The sequence below is a fragment of the Chiloscyllium plagiosum genome, unplaced genomic scaffold, assembly GCF_037043375.1.
Source record: "Chiloscyllium plagiosum isolate Xiang-an unplaced genomic scaffold, Cpla_swu_hap1 HiC_scaffold_22, whole genome shotgun sequence".
In the NCBI taxonomy this organism is placed as follows: domain Eukaryota; kingdom Metazoa; phylum Chordata; class Chondrichthyes; order Orectolobiformes; family Hemiscylliidae; genus Chiloscyllium; species Chiloscyllium plagiosum.
In genome coordinates, this window is record NW_028270160.1 from 43,008,283 (window position 1) to 43,029,344 (window position 21,062).

At 44.0% G+C, this 21,062-nt stretch overlaps 1 protein-coding gene across 8 annotated transcripts in view; it reads left to right on the forward strand.

The window, feature by feature from the left end:
- The window catches only part of kndc1 (kinase non-catalytic C-lobe domain containing 1), a 354,394-nt gene that overhangs the window by 142,216 nt on the left and 191,116 nt on the right, over positions 1–21,062 (forward strand). For all 8 annotated transcript variants that reach the window (XR_006314907.2, XR_015760947.1, XR_006314906.2 and 5 more), the window contains 2 exons: positions 12,230–12,465; positions 14,550–14,995. Coding sequence is in view for 4 of the 8 variants with exons in the window: in XM_043712540.2 (XP_043568475.2) it covers positions 12,230–12,465; positions 14,550–14,995 (682 nt within the window). In the remaining 4 variants the exon portion in view is untranslated. The remainder of the gene's footprint in view (positions 1–12,229; positions 12,466–14,549; positions 14,996–21,062) is intronic.

The window sequence follows — 21,062 nt, forward strand, 5'->3', positions numbered from 1 at the left end:
ACATTCTGTGCTGGCTCCAGCATGTGTGGCATCTAGCTGTCGGCACAGATATGGAGGTCGACCACCACGGAGGCACTCAGTGACTGCTGCATCTACGCACAGACCTGCACTGCATTGCTGTAGTTGTGGGGGGTCAGCATCAGTGGCCAGGCTGGAGGTGTCCCTTCTTCTCAGGGAGACAGCATGGTGCCAGCAAGCACCCATACGGAGGAAGAGTGACACTCGGGCACTCTCAGAGCTTCTTCTCAGTACACTGCAGAGCTGAAAAGTGTGGTGCTGGAAAAGCACAGCTGCTCAGACAGTATCCGAGGAGCAGGAGAGTCAATGTTTCGAGCATAAACTCTTCATCAGGAATGTCTGAAGGGCTTATGCTCGAAGCATTGATTCTCCTGTTCCTCGGGGTGGCATGGTGGCTCAGTGATTAGCACTGCTGCCTCACAGCGTCAGGGACCCAGGTTCAATTCCCACTTCAGGCGACTGTCTGTATGGAGTTCACACACTCTCCCCATGTCTGCGTCCTCCGGGTGCTCCGATTTCCTCCCACAATCCAAAGATGTGCAGGTCAGGTAAATTGGCTATATTAAATTACCCATAGTGTTAGATCCATTAGTCAGGGGTAATTATAGGGAGTAGGGGAATGGGTCTGGGTGGGTTTCTCTTCGGAGGGTCATTGTGGACTTGTTGGGTCGAAGGGCCTATTTCCATACTGTAGGGAATCTAATCTAATCTAATCTCCAGCATCTGCAGTCAACACTTTCTCCCACTTCCACTCCAGAGCAGCCCAGTCCCCCTTCGTCCCCCTCACCTGGGATCCCAAAACCTGCAAAACCAACCAAGGTGAGCTTGTACTTGGGCAAGAGACTTTCTGTACACCTGGGCCCCCTCAAACCAAAAACACCTGAGAACAATTGCCCATCCCTTCCAGGCCAACAGGACCAGACACAGAACAGGCTCTCTCCACCTCACCTGTGAATTTAGGACTGCACCAGTGTGATCAAGAGTGTGGATGAGGAAAATTCAAATGCAGTATATATGGAATTTAGCAAAGGTTTTGACAAGGTCCCATGTGGGAGACTGAGAAGGTTAAAGCACATAGATTTGCAGGAAACCTGGTGAGATGGATCAGAAACCGGCTAAGTAATAGAACACAGAAGGTAGTGGTAGAAGGCTGTTGCAGTGACTGGAGGCTGGTGTCCCGGCGGTGTACCACAAGGATCGGTACTGGGATCCTTATTGTTTGTTATATACATAAATTATATCAATGAAAGTGTGGGGTGAATGCTAAGCAGATGACCACAAGGTTGGTAGAGTGGTTAGTAGTGAAGAAGATGGTTGTAGGATACAGGAACATATTGGAGAGTTCATCAGATGGACCGAACAGTTGCAGATGGTTTTTAACCCCGATAAATGTGAGGTGATGCACTTTGGAAAAAGAAACAGAATGAATGGCTAGCTTAGAGGAACAAAGAAATCTTGGGGTAATTATTCACAGATCACTGAAATTGTCAGACCACATGAATAGGACAGTTAACAAGGCATGTGGGACACTTGCTTTCATACGTCATGACATAGAATGTAAGAGCAAGGAGGTAATGTTGGAGTTGTACAGAGCATTGGTCAGCCCATGACTGGAGTATTGTGTGCAGTTGTGGTCACCTCACTACAGGAAGGATGTGATTGCATTAGTGGAGGTACAGAGGAGGTTCACCAAGATGTTGCCTAGGATGGAGAAATTGAGGTATAAGGAGAGACTAGATAGGCTTGGATTGCAGTCTTTAGACCAGCAGAGACTAATGGAAGGACATGATTGAGGCGTATAAGATTATGAGGGGCATGGACAGGTGAATAGATAGCAGCTGCCCCTCTTGGTTGAGGGGTCAATCATGAGAGGGCATAGTTATAGGGTAAGGGGCAGGAGATTCAGAGGGGATTTGAGAGAAAGCCTTTTTAATTCAGCAGATTGTGATAATCTGGAATGTACTGCCTGGACGTTGACAATCTTGCAACCTTTAAAAAAACATTTGGATGAGTGCTTCAAATATCACAACATTCAAAGATATTGGACAAGTACAAGAAATTGGGATTAGTGCATTTTTAGTGGTAGTTCTGTTGGTGCAGACTTAATAAACTGAAGGGCCTTTTCTGTGCTGCATGAATCTATGAACCGAGACAAAGCAGGAGGCAGAGGAAGAAGAAAATTTACTGAGGTCACATTGAGTCAGTAACTTTTCACTTTTTGAACTATATATTCACTTACATGCTTAAAACATCTGCTGCAGTGTAAGTTTTACTGTTGAACTCAGTTAAGTCACACCCATGTGAGAGATGAACAACCTCTTCAGACATTCAAAGGATGAAAGAAGTTTTAATAGCCAGCTGCTGTTCATCTCCAACAAACAACTGACTCCTTGACCACAGGTTGCTTGAGCAATGACATTGAAGACTGTAGCTGAAAATGTGTTGCTGGAAAAGCGCAGCAGGTCAGGCAGCATCCAAGGAGCAGGAGAATTGACGTTTTGGGCATGAGCCCTTCTTCAGCACCTGCCATTGAAGACTGTAGCCAAGGCATTTGATTTTAATGTGGACAACAGTGCAGCTTAACACAATGTGCAGGGAATATGCTAGGGCCTGACCTGTGCAAATCATCCCATTCCTTGTGTCCCAGCAGCCACCCCTGTATTGGTGACAGGAACCTGAGAGCTCCCCAGTGTATAAGGGTCATGACAGCTGTCAGGATATTTGGTGCAGACCTCCAGATTTAGCCAATGATGGTCACATAAGTTTGAACCTTGATGGAGTGGATGCCTTTTCTGTCAACAGATTTTGGAGATTGGTGAAAAGTTGCTTTAAAAGCAATGTGAGTGGATGTGGGGGAAACATATGTTGTGGTGAAAATGGCATCAGAAACATCCCAGATTATTTATGGTTCAAGGATTGGGAGATGGTGCATAGATTTTCAGCTGCACTTTTAAATGAGCCACTGGTCATCAGATTCAGTGAAGCATTGAATCTGATGACCACCAGGATGGGATTATCACCTAGGCCTTCTGAGAACAAGTCCTCCTCCAGAAAATGACTCAGTTTGGAAATGATAGACCAGGACAACACCAATCAGTAACTGAAGCTGAACGAAATGACAGCAAGTCTTATAAATGCAGATCACCAAATCTTCAGCTGATGCTTGTCCCTCTGGAGGCTGTGCAATTTGTTGTTCTTGCTGATTAATGTCACAATCACTGTCTGTTTCTACATTAGGAATAGCACCAAGGTCACAATAAATCCTGTATCAATGTTCTTCAAGTTAGCTCCATGAGCAGAAAATCTGTGGGGTTTATCTGAATGTTGATATGATTTTACTTACCTCTTAAGTCCATCACAGTGAAGTTATGCCCTCACACAGTGTGGTAGAAAGACTTCACAAGGAGATCATTGTCAATTTCCATTAGGAGCTCAAGGTATGTGACCTTATCCAATTTTATGTGAGATAACCAAAGTTTTCATGCTGCATTGAGTGTAGAATTCACCTCGTAAACTACCACAATTTCCCTCCCCAAAAAGAAAAAGCTCCCTTCCACATCACACTCCATGTTCTTGTCCAATTACCGTTTGTTGTCTGAATCTGACAGCACCAATGCATCATTTTCCAGATCTTGCTGCAGAAATTGGTTGTGAAATCAGAATTTCAGGTTTGACTTTTAAGTGCCTTGTTCTCATTGCAGTTGTTTAGTTGACATGACAAGGAGGCGATGAGTGATCACGATATCATAGTCACAATTACTTGGGGCCATTATTCTTCATTATTCTTCATTATTCTTCACCAGTGAATGACCTGCTGATGAAGGGCAAATTGAAGCCAGATGGGTGACATTACTGAATCAGTGGAAGCATGATTCCTGCAATTTCAAAGTTTTACTCACCCCTGAAGGAAAAATCAGTAATTTACTCGATCCAGTTTGCTTGTGATGTTAGCCATTCTGTCTAGTTATTGTATTGTTGACTTTCTATCCAACAGGACAATATTCCACCTGAGTTCTGTTTGTAATTTTGCAGGCTCTGCTTGTGACACATGGATTACCCCATTCATTTTATTCTCTTTTATTCCCTTTCAATCTCTCTCCTTTTGCATTGAACCCCATTTCATAACTGCTACTGTCCCCACTTTACCCCAGCCTCTATGACTTCGGAAATTTCCATGTGCCCTTGTTGACTATGGCCTCTGTCCACGTGGAGTCCAGAAATACTGTACCTGTTCTGCCCCGACTTCCAGAGCTCCTAGCCCCCTCCTACTCACTATGAGGTCCCACCCTACTGCCTCTTTTTGCCTCATCACTGTCACCAGTCTTTGAGCTTTCCAGGAAATGAAGCCTGTCTGATTTCTCGGGATTTCATGTACTGTCACTTGATAACCCCTTGATAATTATTGACCAAATCCCTAGGATGGACCATGGCCCTCTGCCAGACTGACCTGGCAGGACTGTCCTAACTGACCATGGCCACCTCCCCATCAGACTGCTGCCTCAATAGCACTCCACCCAATGTACCAGGACAGCATGTGGCCCAGTCCCTAGACTGCAAGGTCACAGATCTTCAGACTCTAGTCATACTAAAACCTGACTAACCATGATCAGCACCTTGACAGTCTGTGCTGCACTCCCTGTGCCTGACCTTAGTCCCCTTCTTCCTATTAAAAACTGCTTGGCCCTGACATTCACATCAGGCCATATGCTTGAAGCACTTGCCTTGCTTGTCACGTAAACCACTTGCTGCCAGTGTGAAGTAACTTTAGCACAGTGACATATGCAAAATATGTCTCCCCACCCTATCTGATCACTAGATTGACTATTCAGTTATACCGGAGTAAAAACAATGACTGCAGATGCTGGAAACCAGATTCTGGATCAGTGGTGCTGGAAGAGCACAGCAATTCAGGCAGCATCCGAGGACAGGCAAAATCGACGTTTCGGGCAAAAGCCCTTCATCAGGAATAAAGACAGAGAGCCTGAAGCGTGGAGAGATAAGCTTGAGGAGGGTGGGGGTGGGGAGAGAGTGGCATAGAGTACAATAGGTCAGTGGGGAAGGAGATGAAGGTGATAGGTCAGGGAGGAGAGGGTGGAGTGGATAGGTGGAAAAGGAGCTGGGCAGGTCGGACAAGTCCGGACAGGTCAGGGGATCAAGTTGCTGGAGGTTAGAAGCTAGGATGAGGTGGGGGAAGGGGAAATGAGGAAACTGTTGAAATCCACATTGATGCCCTGGGGTTGAAGTGTTCCGAGGCGGAAGATGAGGCGTTCTTCCTCCAGGCGTCTGGTGGTGAGGGAGCGGCGGTGGAGGAGGCCCAGCACCTCCATATCCTCGGCAGAGTGGGAGGGGGAGTTGAAATGTTGAGCCACTGGGCGATTTGGTTGATTGGTGCGGGTGTCTCGGAGATGTTCCCTAAAGCGCTCTGCTAGGAGGCGCCCAGTCTCTCCAATGTAGAGGAGACCGCATCGGGAGCAACGGATACAATAGATGATATTAGTGGATGTGCAGGTAAAACTTTGATGGATGTGGAAAGCTCCTTTGGGGCCTTGGATAGAGGTGAGGGAGGAGGTGTGGGCGCAGGTTTTACAGTTCCTGCGGTGGCAGGGGAAAGTGCCAGGATGGGAGGGTGGGTCGTAGGGGGGCGTGGACCTGACCAGGTAGTCACGGAGGGAACGGTCTTTGCGGAAGGCGGAGAGGGGTGGGGAGGGAAATATATCCCTGGTGGTGGGGTCTGTTTGGAGGTGGCGGAAATGTCGGCGGATGATTTGGTTTATGCGAAGGTTGGTAGGGTGGAAGGTGAGCACCAGGGGCGTTCTGTCCTTGTTGCGGTTGGAGGGGTTGGGTCTGAGGGCGGAGGTGCGGGATGTGGATGAGATGCGTTGGAGGGCATCTTTAACCACGTGGGAAGGGAAATTGCGGTCTCTAAAGAAGGAGGCCATCTGGTGTGTTCTATGGTGGAACCGCTCCTCCTGGGAGCAGATACGGTGGAGGCGGAGGAATTGGGAATACGGGATGGCATTTTTGCAAGAGGTAGGGTGGGAAGAGGTGTAATCCAGGTAGCTGTGGGAGTTGGTGGGTTTGTAGAAGATGTCAGTGTCAAGTCGGTCGTCACTGATAGAGATGGAGAGGTCCAGGAAGGGGAGGGAGGTGTCAGAGATGGTCCAGGTAAATTTAAGGTCAGGGTGGAATGTGTTGGTGAAGTTGATGAATTGCTCAACCTCCTTGCGGGAGCACGAGGTGGCGCCAATGCAGTCATCAATGTAGCGGAGGAAGAGGTGGGGAGTGGTGCCGGTGTAATTACGGAAGATCAACTGCTCTACGTAGCCAACAAAGAGACAGGCATAGCTGGGGCCCATACGTGTGCCCATGGCTACCCCTTTGGTCTGGAGGAAGTGGGAGGATTCAAAGGAGAAATTGTTAAGGGTGAGGACCAGTTCGGCCAAACGAATGAGAGTGTCGGTGGAGGGGTACTGTTGGGAACGTCTGGAGAGGAAAAAACGGAGGGCTTGGAGGCCCTGGTCATGGCGGATGGAGGTGTAGAGGGATTGGATATCCATGGTGAAGATGAGGCGTTGGGCACCCTCCATCAGAAGCTGCCCACCTCTCCCTCTGCACCAAAGAGCAATGCCAGTCAGAGAGGCTGATGGCTTCTCAATGGGAACTAAAGATGCTGCATACTAATAAAGCAAGGGAATCCACACAGAGGCTGGTATCCTCCAACTAAGCAATAGAGTGAGCCCTAAGAAAGCAATCTAAGAGTCTTTCAGTGCATTTTATGCAGATGCATGAGATGCATATGTGTCCCTGCAGGTAAAGCAACCTGTCAGAAACATGAAAATCATAGGCATCTCTGCTTTCCAAAGTAAAGTGTTAAAGGGCTAGAGTGGTGTGGAAGTTGATCTGAGAGCAGGCATGTTGATATGCTAGGATTGGTTGCTGATCCCACCTAGCACATTCAAAGCATCTAGGAGGACAGTGGCTATGGAATATACAAGGAGGTTGTGAAGAAATAGTTGCATGTTGTTTGGGACAAGCGTTCAGACAGCTGCAGTCACCAGGAACCCGTTCCGATATACATGCTGGAAGTTTGTACCATCTGGTTTCTCTGTGAAAGACAAGAGAATTGCAAGTGACACACAAATAAGGTGAGCTGGGGATTTAATGAGACACAAATGTATAGAAGTAAGGTAGTCACAACTTGATAATGAGATTCTGAAACTGCCATTCATGTTTCACGGAGAAAATCTGGAAAGGGTAAGGATTAAGATTAAGATTGAGAATCTGATTTTCTCATTTTTACTGTCGTTGCTCATCATTACTCTCTCCACACCAGGGAGGGGAGAACTCCACCCTTATTGACAAGGTCTCTTTTAAAAATAACAGTATAAACGTTGCTATATGCTTTTATTAGTTTTCATTTCATTCAAAAATGATACCATAGAGCATTAACAGAGGTAAAGAAGAGGGCTTCTCACCAGGATGCCAGTGAAATTTCTTGCTTTTTCTTTTCAATTTGCCTCATTAACTATCTACCCAATTGCTGCGGCAACCTTCACAGCCAATTCTAGCCCCATCTCACCACTTGCCATTCCCAGAACAGTTCAGTAATCGGCAGATATTTTTCCGAAAACTGTCAGCCATTGCATCTGTTCCTGCCTTTGAAGGATCACTGCATACCCAGTTTGTGTTGGCACACTGATGTTGCCCCTCGCTGGCAGAGCAATGGCACAGCCACCAAAAGGCCAGGCAGCTCAAGCACGTAACACGGCACATGGATGACATTCCCTTGTACATCAACCCCATTCTCTCACCCTAGTCAGTTTTCAACCACCAGATCACTTTAGCTTAGTAAGCTGGACAGCTGGCTTGCAAAGCAGAGGGATGCCAGCAGTAAGGGTTCAATTCCTATATTGGCTGAGGTTACCGTGAAGGACTCTCCTCCTCTGCCTGCTCCCTCACCTGAGGCGTGTGACCATCAGGTTAAGCCACCAACAGTTGTCTCTTTCTGAGAGAGTAGCCCTGTGGTCTAGCAAGATTCTAATGGCTTTAACTTCAACTGCATCCCATCCAAACACCCTCTCTATGGTGTACCATAGTCTACTGGAGATCTACAACTTGCCATTGCCCAATAAGGGAACATCATACACAGACAAGAAGTGACAATTCCAAACAATGGCTTTTGCTCACAGCCACTAAAAAGGAACACAAAAAAAAATACAGACTGCAATTTGATCCCAAAACTGATATCATGAGCAATGACTATTTTACAGTCCAATTATTGCCTACCACACCGACTCTTATTCACTGAAATCAGGTATCAATCAGCTCTTTCTCAAAAGAATGCTCCCCTTTCCCCAGTTCCTCAGTCTCCAGCATGTCACCTTGTTGCTAGCTCCAATTGTCCAGACAATACTGGAGTGCCATCCTCAGCTCCCCTGTCTCCAACACTTCTCCCCTGCACCCAAGACCAGCCCAAGTGGTGAAACTGGCAGCTCCAATATTTGCTCCACCACAGCTCTGGTTAAGACATAGACGACACTCTATCTGTACTCTGCATTAGTTAAAGCATTGCATAGTCGTATCACTGGTCATGGTCACAATGCGTATCTCTTGACCCTCAGTAACCAGCTTTGAAAGGTACCTGGACTGTGTCAAACACACCAAGTATACAAGAATGCCCCACAATGTAGGAATGGTGGCAGCTGCCAGGGTAGCACACACACTACTCCAGGAAGTGGTCACAGATCACCTGAATGTGAATGGAATGAAGCCCCCTCTTGTTGAGGAGTTCTGCAGTGTTGTGACAATGTCCTCGTAGTGTCACATGTGTATGGTTGATGGCACCCTGCACCTGGGGGAAGCAAGCTGTATTCCCGAACCTTACTGCCTAGGCTGCAGCACCCATCTTGTAAATGAGTGTGATCTTGTCCTGACATATTTGCGCGTCCAAATCTCACAGAGGTCACCCATCATTCCCTGGGAGGAGCCAGGCACATGGAAGTTCAAAGCAGATGTTGCCTTCACAGTCACTGGGAGAGGATGGCCTCCCAGTCCTGTAGCCTTCCAATCCTACTCTGGCATACAGTGTCGTCCCATCACAGCAAAGTGGAATATTGGAAATTAATATGGAACTTCCACCAACACTGTATTTTGCACATCTGAAGGAAATGGAGTAGCGACTGAAAACCTTTGGGCCTCCTGTACATACAACACATCCCAAGTGGCCATGTTGCTGCAAACCTCTCACTAAGCTGGGTACTCCTTGTTCTCTACAGTAGACTGCTGCTGTTCCTGGGTTTCTTGTTGGCCCCGGCATTTCCAGGTAGGTTGCCACAGCAAGCGACCAACATGCCACCAACAACGGGGCACAGGACTCTCAGTGGAGATGACTCATGTACCCACGTTGGGAACACAAGAAGTGAAAGAAACTCTTGGCTCTCTGAAGAGTCGTTGATGGCATACTCTGTGGGTGAGGGGTGCACGCACTCCTCCAGACCAAGAGACAAGCACCATCCTGATAACGGAAGACATACCTCCATCATTCATTCAGCTTCAGTCCCAGCATGTACAGCAACTTGGTGAATGTGCCACCATTTGAAAGACCAGCACAGTACATCTCATGGGAGTGTCTCTGCACCCCTTCCTATCCCAGACCATGGTGTGGAGGAGCCAGTGTTGAACTAGGGTGGACAAAGTTAAAAATCACACAACACCAGGTTAGATTTGCTCGCTACCTGATGAAGGAGCAGAGCTCCGAAAGCTTGTACTACGAAATAAACTTGTTGGATTATAACCTGTTGTTCTGTGATTTTTAACTTTATCCCAGACCCACATCAATTCTTCAACTCCCCATTGCATTCAGTATAGATCATTGTTAAATTGATATAATGGATAGTCTTTGATTCCCACAAACCCTTTGCATAAATAATGTCTCACCTTTAGCCAGCATTGGCCTTTTTTAATCCATTGTTGCTAATGCCAGCATGATTGAGCTGCCAATGTTCAGTTTGTAGTGACCAATGGAATTGTGCAAATCACCTTTGATCAGCATTTGATCTAAGCATGTTGACTCAACAGGCATTGCAAATGAGTGAAGAAATCATTGTAAATGAAATGTAGCTGCAGCAGTGGTTAGGACAATGACAAATTTACCTTTACTGTATCCCCATCAACCTTGCAATCCCCCAACAGCCCATTTCCATCCCTCACCAGCTGAGCCCCCATGTGGAGATCCATCACATTGAACTCCCCATTCATTTGTCTTCCCTGCCTTTGAACTCTGATATTACATCTTAATGATGCCACGCTGGGTAGTCACTGCCAACAACTGCCACCCATTACCATAGCCTCCCATACCCTTGAAGTTATTCATCCTACCCGCATACACCTCAAGATCACCCCTACCATCATCGCGGCCTCTACTTCTACAAACGCCTCTATTTTCCCACCCACAGGCTTAATTCCCCTGCCCTATTTTGCATAACCCCCCAACAGGCTCTCCAGGCCCCTCTTTGCACCCTCCTGAATAATCAATAGACTCCCAGACCTCTGACCAACTGTGATAATCAATTCCTAACCATGACTGAGCAGAATCCTGGCTGCTGTGATTGCAGCTCCCTCATTGACAATATACTATCCCCTAACAGCTTGCTTCTGACCCTACAGGATTGGCCATTGCCCACTCCCCGAACTGTAGTTGGACATATCCGTACTTGGTCCATGAAGGCAAATGACCATGGCCAAGCCCCTGAACTGAGCATAGACTGCAGCCATGGCTGACAGTACAGTGACAACCAGCTTAGAAAGCGAACCCATCTTAACTGGACTGAGGGCTAGCCCCCATTCAGTTACCGACATGGCAGTTTGGTTGAATAATTATGCAATGTGCTGCACAGACAGCTGGTACATACTCTAGGTGTTACACTGATGTCTGTGTGTCGTGCAGCAAAACCTTTTCCCCAACCACCCAGACAGATTCTCACTGACAACCATGCCAAGCAGCTGTCTGTGCAAAAGGGGATGGCAGTACAGTAGTACTAATACATTTAGGCTCTAGCTGAAGTGCCAACATTGTAATTGGCATGGTACAGCATAGCATGGCAAGGCATGGATGCTGCAAGCACAGAGGTAGGTGCTGACTGAGTGAGTGCTAAGAGAGCAAACGAGCAGCCCTGAGATGCAGCGTGACTCATTCGGTGAGCTGGATGGCTGGACCTGTGCACACAATTTTCTTGTTACCGCATTTCGATGCTGGTTGCCGTTGATCCCTGCGTTGCATGTCTATGCTCCCTCAGTTTCCTACAAGTGGATTGGAGAGGTGCCATGCTGGTTGGAGAGGTGCCTCCACCGCTTCCTCTGGTAGCTCATTCCATACACGTACCACCCTCTGAGTGAAAAAGTTGTCTCTTAGGTCTCTTTTATATCTTTCCCCTGTCACCCTAAACCTCTAGTTCTGGACTCCCCAACCCCAGGGAAAAGACTTTGTCTATTTATGCTATCCATGCCCCTCAGGATTTTATAAACTTCTATAAGGTCACCCCTCAGCCTCCGACACTCCAAGGAAACCAGCCTTAGCCTATTCAACCTCTCGACATAGCTCAAATCCTCCAACCCTGGTAACATCCATTTAAATCTTTTCTGAACCCTGGGAAACTGGTCAGGGTTCATCTCAATCACATCCACTGCTCTGCCCTCATCAATCCTCTTTGTTGCTTCTTCAAAAAACTAAATCAAGTTTGAGAGATATGATTTCCCACGCACAAAGCCATGTTGACTATCCCTAATCAGTCCTTGCCTTTCCAAATACATGTACATCCTGTCCCTCAGGATTCCCTCCAACAACTTGCCCAACACCAGTCAGACTCACTGATCTATAGTTCCCTGGCGTGTCCTTACCACCTTTCTTAATCAGTGGCACCATGTTAGCCAACCTCTAGTCTTCCGGCACCTCACCTGTGACTATCGATGATACAAATATCTCAGCAAGAGGCCCAGCAATCATTTCTCTAGCTTCCCACAGAGTTCTAGGTTACATCTGATCAGGTCCTGGGGATTTATCCACCTTAACCCGTTTCAAGACATCCAGCACTTCCTCCTCAGTAATATGGACATTTTTCAATATGTCACCATAATCAGAGGTTTCATCTATTATTTCCTGTCTGATTCAAATTTGGAAGCTTGTCGTGATCTCAAATTATTATTTATGTTTCAGGTCAAGGGCTGCCACAAGTTCAAATCCAGCTGATTTTAACATCGCACAACAGCATGCCATGAATAAAAACAACTCAGATCCTATGCATGGAGAACAAAGAAGTAGTGAAGATAATTGGGTGAAAGCAGTTGGTCGAGAGACCAAAGTAATCACCAGCAAACCTCAATTATCAGCAACACCATCACGAGAATTCAATACTTTGAAAGTGAATGATCTTTCTGATTTGTTGTATTCAGGTATTATGCAACATCTAATTACAAATTTAAAGTTGGTTTGGAATAATGCTGCTGTTTTTTGGAATAATGCTGCTGTTGTTTGGAAGGATAGTTTGATATGAAATATTTCAAAAACGGTATGAATTACGCCTGTTTTCTGGCTGTTATGCATCTAGTTTGTAAATGTTAAGTACATACCTGCGCAGCATGTTCATTTAGCCTCTAGTTACCAAGAAATAATGAATTTGTGAAATAATCTTGGAATCAAAATGTCTCTTTCCCTGTAGACACAGACTAAATGATTAATTCATTCATCTTGGGCTGCTTTCTCAGCAGTTTTTCTTTGTCAATGTGGGTTTTAACATTGCCTATCACGCACAGAGACAGTGCATGTCCAGGTTCAAACAGGTCCCAAGTCTGCTTCATCCGAAACAGGAATTGAACCTGATGTTATTCAGAATCTTGCAACAGTCATCTGGCTACCTGTGCAAACAAATCCCCAAACCCAAGTTATTCTTAAATATTTTAATGGCGTATGAACAACAGTGAATACACACAGAGTACCCGATTCGAATCAGTCTTCTGTCTGTGCAGTTGTCAGGTCCAGACATTATTCACAAACATCTTTCCATGTGTCGCACACGGTGCTGGCAAAGTTCAACCTCAGCAAGTCAGAATACAAGGTGCAGGGAGAGAGATAGTGAATTCCCCTTTACTACCGCCCCCGATCAAACACCATGCCTGATTTCCCTTCTTTCAATGGAAAGGGTGCTGGCAGCAGCTTCCTAGAACTAGCAAATAGAATATGCGTACTTTGTTTGCAAGGTTGTGAGAGAAAAGTAGGAAATGGAAATAATTGGATCGCACTTCAGCACAGACACAATGACTTAGTTCAATTCTGCATGATACCATAATTTTTGCAATAATTCATGGTTTTCCAGATTTGTGCAGGGTTTATATATATGCCTTGCTCTTTGGACCCGTCGATCACAAATGAGTGAAATGTGCATTTGTTGGCATATGCAAAAAGATGAACCACTTGAAATGAGGTGGATATTTAACAGATATGACAGAAGGCAAGCATTAAAGGTATTAGTCAGCCTTTTTGAGCTGTTAACTCACTTTCAGAGTTGCCTTGGGGTTTTCCATTTGCAATCAAAGTCTCTGGATAACATGCTTCACTGTTAAGGCTACAGAATTTGAGGTAAAGTCATGTTCCTGTTTCAAGGCTCTGCTCCTAACCTTCACTATTCATATAATTTTGAAGCCACCATTTGCCATTGTCAGGGAATCTTTGTGCAAAATGTTTGGAGTTTGGCTGCATGACAGCTCAGAGTCCTGCTGCACTACCACAGTGTTGCTTTATCAGAAAATGCGCTGGATAGCACTAGTGGCTCTTGATGTACCTCCCATAAATTATCTAGACTTGCATCATGAAGTTAATTTTGATCAGCTCTATTTTTGACAGCTTAATTTTATTGTGAGATCTGTTACTTTGCAAGTAAAATTGTACTTGTTGGGGGTCTAAATTAACAATAGGGGCTCAACCATCCCTTCGCCCTGCCCAACTTCCATTCCATTGATGTCCTTGAAATCACGTCTGCACACTCGACTGGAGTTTCCTTCAGGTTAACCTGCAACATGTCAAGTAGAAGCCCAAGTAGAGGAGAAATTATGCCTGCAAAAAGGTGCTCTGACTTCAAATCCACCCCTTTGATTTTCCAACCAGAGCTCGTTGTGAGTTCTGCTCTTTCCTGAAAAGACTTGATGAAGGCTACTATTATCTTTGAGAACTGATGATGCTCATCTGTCTATTATCCTTTTAAATATATGTGACAACCTGCAGTATAAAAACATAATTTATTGAATCTATGCAGTATTGAAAGCTTGGCTATACAATAAACATGCAAAGACTCATATTGATAGATATCTCAGTTGGTGCTTGTTGCCCTGGTAACTGACATTTGAATCAAACACGTTCTCCATCTCGCACAGCACACACTTGTCATGATGTTACGTACAATCTTGGTGTTAGTTGATACAAGAATCTGTTGAATGAACTACATAACCTGTTGATGTAAATTTCCTCGGCATGTATTCTACAGCTAAATGTAAGGAAGACCAGCTTAACAGCAATGATGGTATAATCCTTGGGCAAGATGTCAGCAGTATGCTACCTGATGAAAACAACTTTGTAAAGACTAACTCAGGTCATTGGGAAGAAGAGCAAAATGTGACAAAACGTTTCCTTCAGATGGAAAATAACTGTCACTTTACTGATGAAAGTTGCACTCCATGTCAAGATTTAAAGTTTGGCCACTGCAATGAAAAAAGGAAGGATGATATTGGCCGTTCAACTGAAGAATCTGAATCCCAAGTTTCTTTGCCTCTTCGGCAAACAGAATCAAGTATAGGGAGAAAGAGATGCAACCCAGGATGGAGCAGTGCATTTTTTGGGAGCAAGTATTTTAACCAGCAAGTGAAGACCTATGTGAACCAATTGGGTCAACATAACTTTAATGAAGAAAAGAACATAGAGGCCAAATTGTTGGTAAGTGTCGCATTTGTCATTGTACTTCAATGGACTTGAAAAAGAATTTTAAATGAACTGCTTGCGTCTGAATGAATCATGAATTTTGTTCATAGGCTGACATTCAAAAATCAGTCCTTTTGTTTTCATTTTTTTATTTCAAAAATTGACTTTATTCATAAAAATGTCTTTTTATACATATTTAGTCACTGCAGCAGTTCACTTCTGTACAGTAGCATATGAAAAAAACAAAGATTGGAGTTTGACTCTATCCAACAAACAAAGCAAAGGCTAGTACAAGACTATATTTGCATTTTTCTTCTGAATTTACTTACAATTAAAAATTTTGTAAGTCTTCATTTCCATTCAATAATTATTATTTGTATTCCAATTGTAGTTTATATTGTTGTCACTTTCTAAGGAATTGTCTTTCTTGTAGAGCAAGAAATTAATTTTATAGAGAATACACAGAAATGTATCAAAGCTAAAAGTCAGAATTCACTTACTGACGGCCATTCAGTTAGAACTTACCGTGTCACGACTCCTTAATTATGCAAACTTTGCAGCTAAAATCTAATGAGCATTTGAATTCTGAATGGAATTGTACACTTCGTTTTTTTGAGAATGAGATTTTAAAAACACCGTAACAGAGTGTGCATAACACTATACAATAAACATTACAAGTGAAATAGTGCTTGGAAACAATAGATTCTGAAAATACTGATATTGACAGAAGACAATAAAATAAAGTTTAAAATAAAGCATTATTGATTACTATTGTTCTAATATTCATTTCCTTTTGTTCGTTGCAAACCTGCTGCTATCAACTAACAAGAAGACACAATAAATGATTATTATAGACAAGTATGAGTTGTGTTTTATAAAGGGAAAGGCATATCTAGAAATCCAAGATAAATGCTTTGAAAATTTTAGTAGTGTGATGCTTTTTTTTAAAATTCATATGTGGAATGTGGACTTTGCTGGCTGGCCAGCATTTATTGCCTGTCCTTAGTTGCCACCTTCTCTGAATAAAAAAAGGGCTTCAAGGTGGTGCTGAATAAGATTCCAATATAAAATGTTATCAAAGAATGAGAGCATTGAATTGGAAGTAATGTACACATGGCTTAAAAATAAGGACTGTCATTTAAAACTGAAATGAGGAAACATGTTTTCTCTCAGAGGGTTGTGAGTCTTTGGAATTCCATTATCCAGAAGGTTTAGAATGCAGAATCTTTAACTATTTTTAAGGCAGAGATAGTTAGATTCTTGGTTACCAAGGAAATGTAAATTATCAGGGAAATGCAGGAACGTGGAGTTGAGGTGAAAAGCAAATCAGCCATGATCTGATGAATGGCGCACAGGCTAGAATGGCTGAAGGCCAACTCTTGTTCCTTGTTTAAATGGGTAGGGAGTTGTTTAGCAGATGGAAGACTGGATACAGATGGTGGAAGTCCTTAAATTGTCAGCATATGACAAATGGGGTCACCCAGCTATCTGTACTGGGCCTTAGCTTTTCAGTATATTTATAACAAACTTAAATGAAAGAATAGAGTGCCACTTACCCCACTTGCATGCGCATGCTAAGCGAGGTGATTCAGTGAATGAGAAATTGCAATGGGATAAATTAAGTGTGTGAACAAAACTTTTTCAGATTAGGCTCTACTTGGTGAAGTCTGAGTTCATCTGATCCACTTCGGATTTTAGAAAGAAAGATCAGGTTGTTTCCTAAATGTTGAGAAACTTGGGAATGGGGTAGCCGAGAGATTTTGGGGCTCAAATACAAGAAACAGTAAAAGTTCGAGTACAGATACTGAAGGTAATTCAAAATACTAATGAAATTTGTCATTTATCACAAATAGGGATGGGATGTAAAGGGAAGAAAGTTAATGTTACAGTTAGAAAAAGTATCGTCCAGAGTCTATTTAGAGTACTGGGTCAATTGCAGGCAGTGCATCTTGGGAAAGATGTGTTGGCTTCAGGAGTGGGCAGCACTGATTCATCATTAACTTTACTAAGAAGATTAAATTATGATGACAGGATGCATAAATTGTGCGTGGATTAAGTATAAAAGCTGAAAAAGTAATCTAATTGAAATGTTTACAATATTAAAGAAGCTAACAGGGTGAGTAAAAAGAGCTGTGTTCCCCTTGTGGGAGAATTCAGAACAAGGAGACAAGCCCTAACTTATTTTGTGTTAGGAAGCGATATTTTACACAAACTTCCAAACACGTTTTAGGGGCCTAACTGAAAATGTCAAAATGGAAATATTTACATTTTGTTTGGCTAGGGAACTAAGGGCAATGGAACCAGGGAGAGTAGCTGGAGTTAAGATGTGCACCAGCTACAACTGACCATTTACACTGAAAGCATTGCTCAAATTAATTTTCAAGGTTGATAATATGAATAATGGCAAGATGCCGTTCGAAAATTGAAAATATTCAAAAGCAATGCTAAACAAAATCAAATTGATGCAAGCATTACTTTTGGAAGTACTGGATTCTGGCTAAATAAGATTGTAACGTTTTCCTTCATAGATCTGAAATATCAATTAAATACTCAGAGTGCAATTTGGAACATATCCGATGAAGGTAACTTACATCACTTGGTTAAAGGGGCATCAATGGTAAACATTCTAAGACTTTATCACCAGGCAATTGTGGCAAATAGTAAAATTTAACTTAGATGATATAATGTAAGCATTTTACAAACAAAAACTTTCTAAAAGTGTTGGGCCCACATTTCATTTCCTCCAGACAAGACACTCTTGCTCCTTTATTCCACAAATCTGATTTGGGCTCTCCCTACATTTCCAATTTGCTCAATCACTGAACAAACTTTGCTGCAAATGGTAGAGATTCATTATATGACTTCATGATGTGAATATTGAGTTGGTGGCTGAGTTAGAAAGAAAGGTGCTTGACTCAGTTATTAAAAGCAAGGGCAGGGGAGAGTAAATCCAGATTTTGAATTAGTGACAGGATTGTCACTAGGGTGGCATAGTGGCTCAGTGGTTAGCACTGTTGCCTTACAGCACCAGGGGCCTGAGTTCAATTCTAGCCTCAGATGACTGTCTACCCCTGACCTTTTGCAAGTTGCTCTGGTTTCCTCCAATAGACTAGGTTAGGTGGATTGGCCATGCTAAATTGCCCCATAGCCTCCAGGGGAATGTAGGTTCGGTGGATTAACCATGGGAAATGTAGGGTTTATGGGGCTAGGGTAGGCTGAGTGGGATATTCTTGGGAGGATCAGTGCAGAGTTGATGGGCTCTTTCCTCACTGTAGGGATTCTATGAGTGTGTGGTCTCCAACTGGCCGGTTTGATAGGCAAGGAGGGACTCATTAAATTCCAAGGTGGCCTCCACACTCCTATTTGCCTGCAATTTAATGGGGGTGGGTAAGGCCGAGGATGATCTGCCCTCTGGTCCCCATCCTAACTGAGGGAATTTAGTGGCAAAAGTGAGGACTGCAGATGCTGGAGATGAGAGTCGAGAGTGTGGTGCTGGAAAAGGACACAGGATTCCTGATGAAGGGCTTTTGCCTGAAACATCGATTCTCCTGTTCCTCTGATGCGCCTGACCAGCAGTGCTTTCCCAGTACCACACTCTCGACTCTGAAAACAGTTTGTGGTCAGGCACAAGGGACATGTCTGGTAGCTCAACCTGCTCAGGCCTCAGGATGGTTCCTTCTCTCATGGGCGCTCTTGGAGGAAAGGATTCATATTTTTAGCTGTAACAGGCTGCTCTTTATTTGAGGTATTTTAGATGCTGAAGGTGATTTTCTCGAACTCCAGGAGCAGCAATTACTGTTTTATATACTGTTGCATTGTTTTGGAACTTTGGAGAAAAAAAGTCAAAACAACAGGACTTTTAAAAGGAAGCGGAACAGACAAAGGCAGCACACAGTCAGGCAGTGCAGGAGGGATAGAGATCTTGGAGGAACCTGCTTGGGAGAGGTCACAGCACAGAAACAGATAAGTGAATAGTTTTAAGATTGGTCTTACAGTAAGTCTTCAGTAGTGAGTAGAGTGGGTTCTTTCTTGATTATATGTTTTATTTGAGATATGTCTCTTGATTAAACATAAAAATATAAGCCATGAGTATTAAGTGAGCCTGGAGCAGTGTTTTGTAGAGGAATAAGACAGTGTTATTTTCTGGGTCTGTAGAGTGAAAGAGGCAGAAATGGCCTATAGTAGAGTGAGATGCTCTTCTTGTTGGATATGGGAGTTTAGGGAGAGTTTACCTGTTACTGAGGATTATATCTGCAATAAATGCCATTGGTTTGAAATCCTATCAGATTGAATGAATCAGTTGGAGAGACAGTTGGAGACAATGAGGAATTTACAACAGCAAGGGGATTTGCTGGATGGCAGTTATCGGAAGATAGAAAAGTTGCAGATACAGTTACCTGGGTTAACTCCAGGAAAGGTAAGAGAGGTAGGCAGGTAGTGCAGGAGTCTTCTATGGCTATCCCCATTTCAAACAAGTATGCTGTTTTGGAAAATGTAGAGAGTGGTTGTTGGAATATTGCATGCAATTCTGGTCTCATTCCTATCGGAACGATGTTGTGAAACTTGAAAGGGTTCAGAAAAGATTTACAAGGATGTTGCCAGGGTTGGAGGATCTGAGCTACAGGGAGAGGCTGACCAGGCTGGGGCTGTTTTCCCTGGAGCGTAAGAGACTGAGGGGTGACCTTATAGAGGTTTACAAAATTATGAGGGGCATGAATGGGATAAATAGACAAAGTCTTTTCCCTTGGGTGGGGGAGACCAGAACTAGAGGGCATAGATTTAGGGTGAGAGGGGAAATATATAAAAGAGACCTAAGGGGCAACTTTTTCACGCAGAGGTTGGTATGTGTATGGAATGAGCTGCCAGAGGATGTGGTGGAGGATGGTACAATTACAACATTTAAGAGGCATTTGGATGGGTATATGAATAGGAAGTGTTTGGAGGGATATGGCCCAGGTGCTGGAGGGTGGTACTAGTTTGGGTTGGGATATCTGGTCAGCATGGACGGGTTGGACCAAAGGGTCTGTTTCCATGCTGTACATCTCTATGACTCTATGACTCTATGATGGATGCTCAGGGGAATGTAGCGCGAAAAGCCAAGTTTCTGCTATCGAGACAGGCTCTAATGCAATGAGGGTACGTCAGGTTCCAAGAGATCAATTATGTTAGGGGACTCTCTAGTCCGAGGCACAGACAGATGTTTCTGTGGCCAGCAGCGAAAAATCAGAATGGTGCGTTGCCTCCCTGGTGCCATGATCAAGGATGTCTCAGAGAGGGTGCAGAATGTTCTTAAGGGGGAGAGGGACCAGCAGGAGGTCATTGTACACATTTAAACCAATGATATAGGAAGGGAAAAGAATGAGATTCTGAAAGGAGAGTATAGAGAGTTAGGCAGGAATTTAAAAAGGAAATCCTCGAGAGGAGTAGTAATATCTGGATTGCTCCCGGTGCTGTGAGCTAGCGAGGGTAGGAATAGGAGGATAGAGCAGATGAATGCATGGCTGAGGAGCTGGTGTATGGGAGAAGGATTCACATTTTTGGATCATTGGAATCTCTTCTGGGATAGAAGTGACCTGTACAAGAAGGAGGATTGCACCTGAATTGGAGGGGGACTAATATACTGGCAGGGAGATAGTGAGGAAAGAGATCAATCTGAAACTGGTACAGTTGAGAAAAGAAGTGAGTCAAACAGTCAGGGCAGGCAGGGACAAAGCATAAAACAGGGTAGGACTGATAAATTAAACTGCCATCTATTTCAATGCAAGAGGCCTAACGGGAAAGGCAGATGAACTCAAGGCATGGTTAGGAACATGGGATTGGGATATCATAATAATTACTCAAATGTAGCTCAGGATGGACAGGACTGCCAGCTTAATGTTCCAGGGTACAATGCGACAGGAAGGATAAAAAGGGAGGCAACAGAGGAGGGGGGAGTGGTGTTTTTGATAAGGGATAGCATTACAGCTGTACTGAGGGAGGATATTCCCAGAAACACATCCAGGGAAGTTATTTGTGTTGTACTGAGAAATAAGAAAGGGATGATCACCTTATTGGGATTGTATTATAGACAGCCTAATAGTCA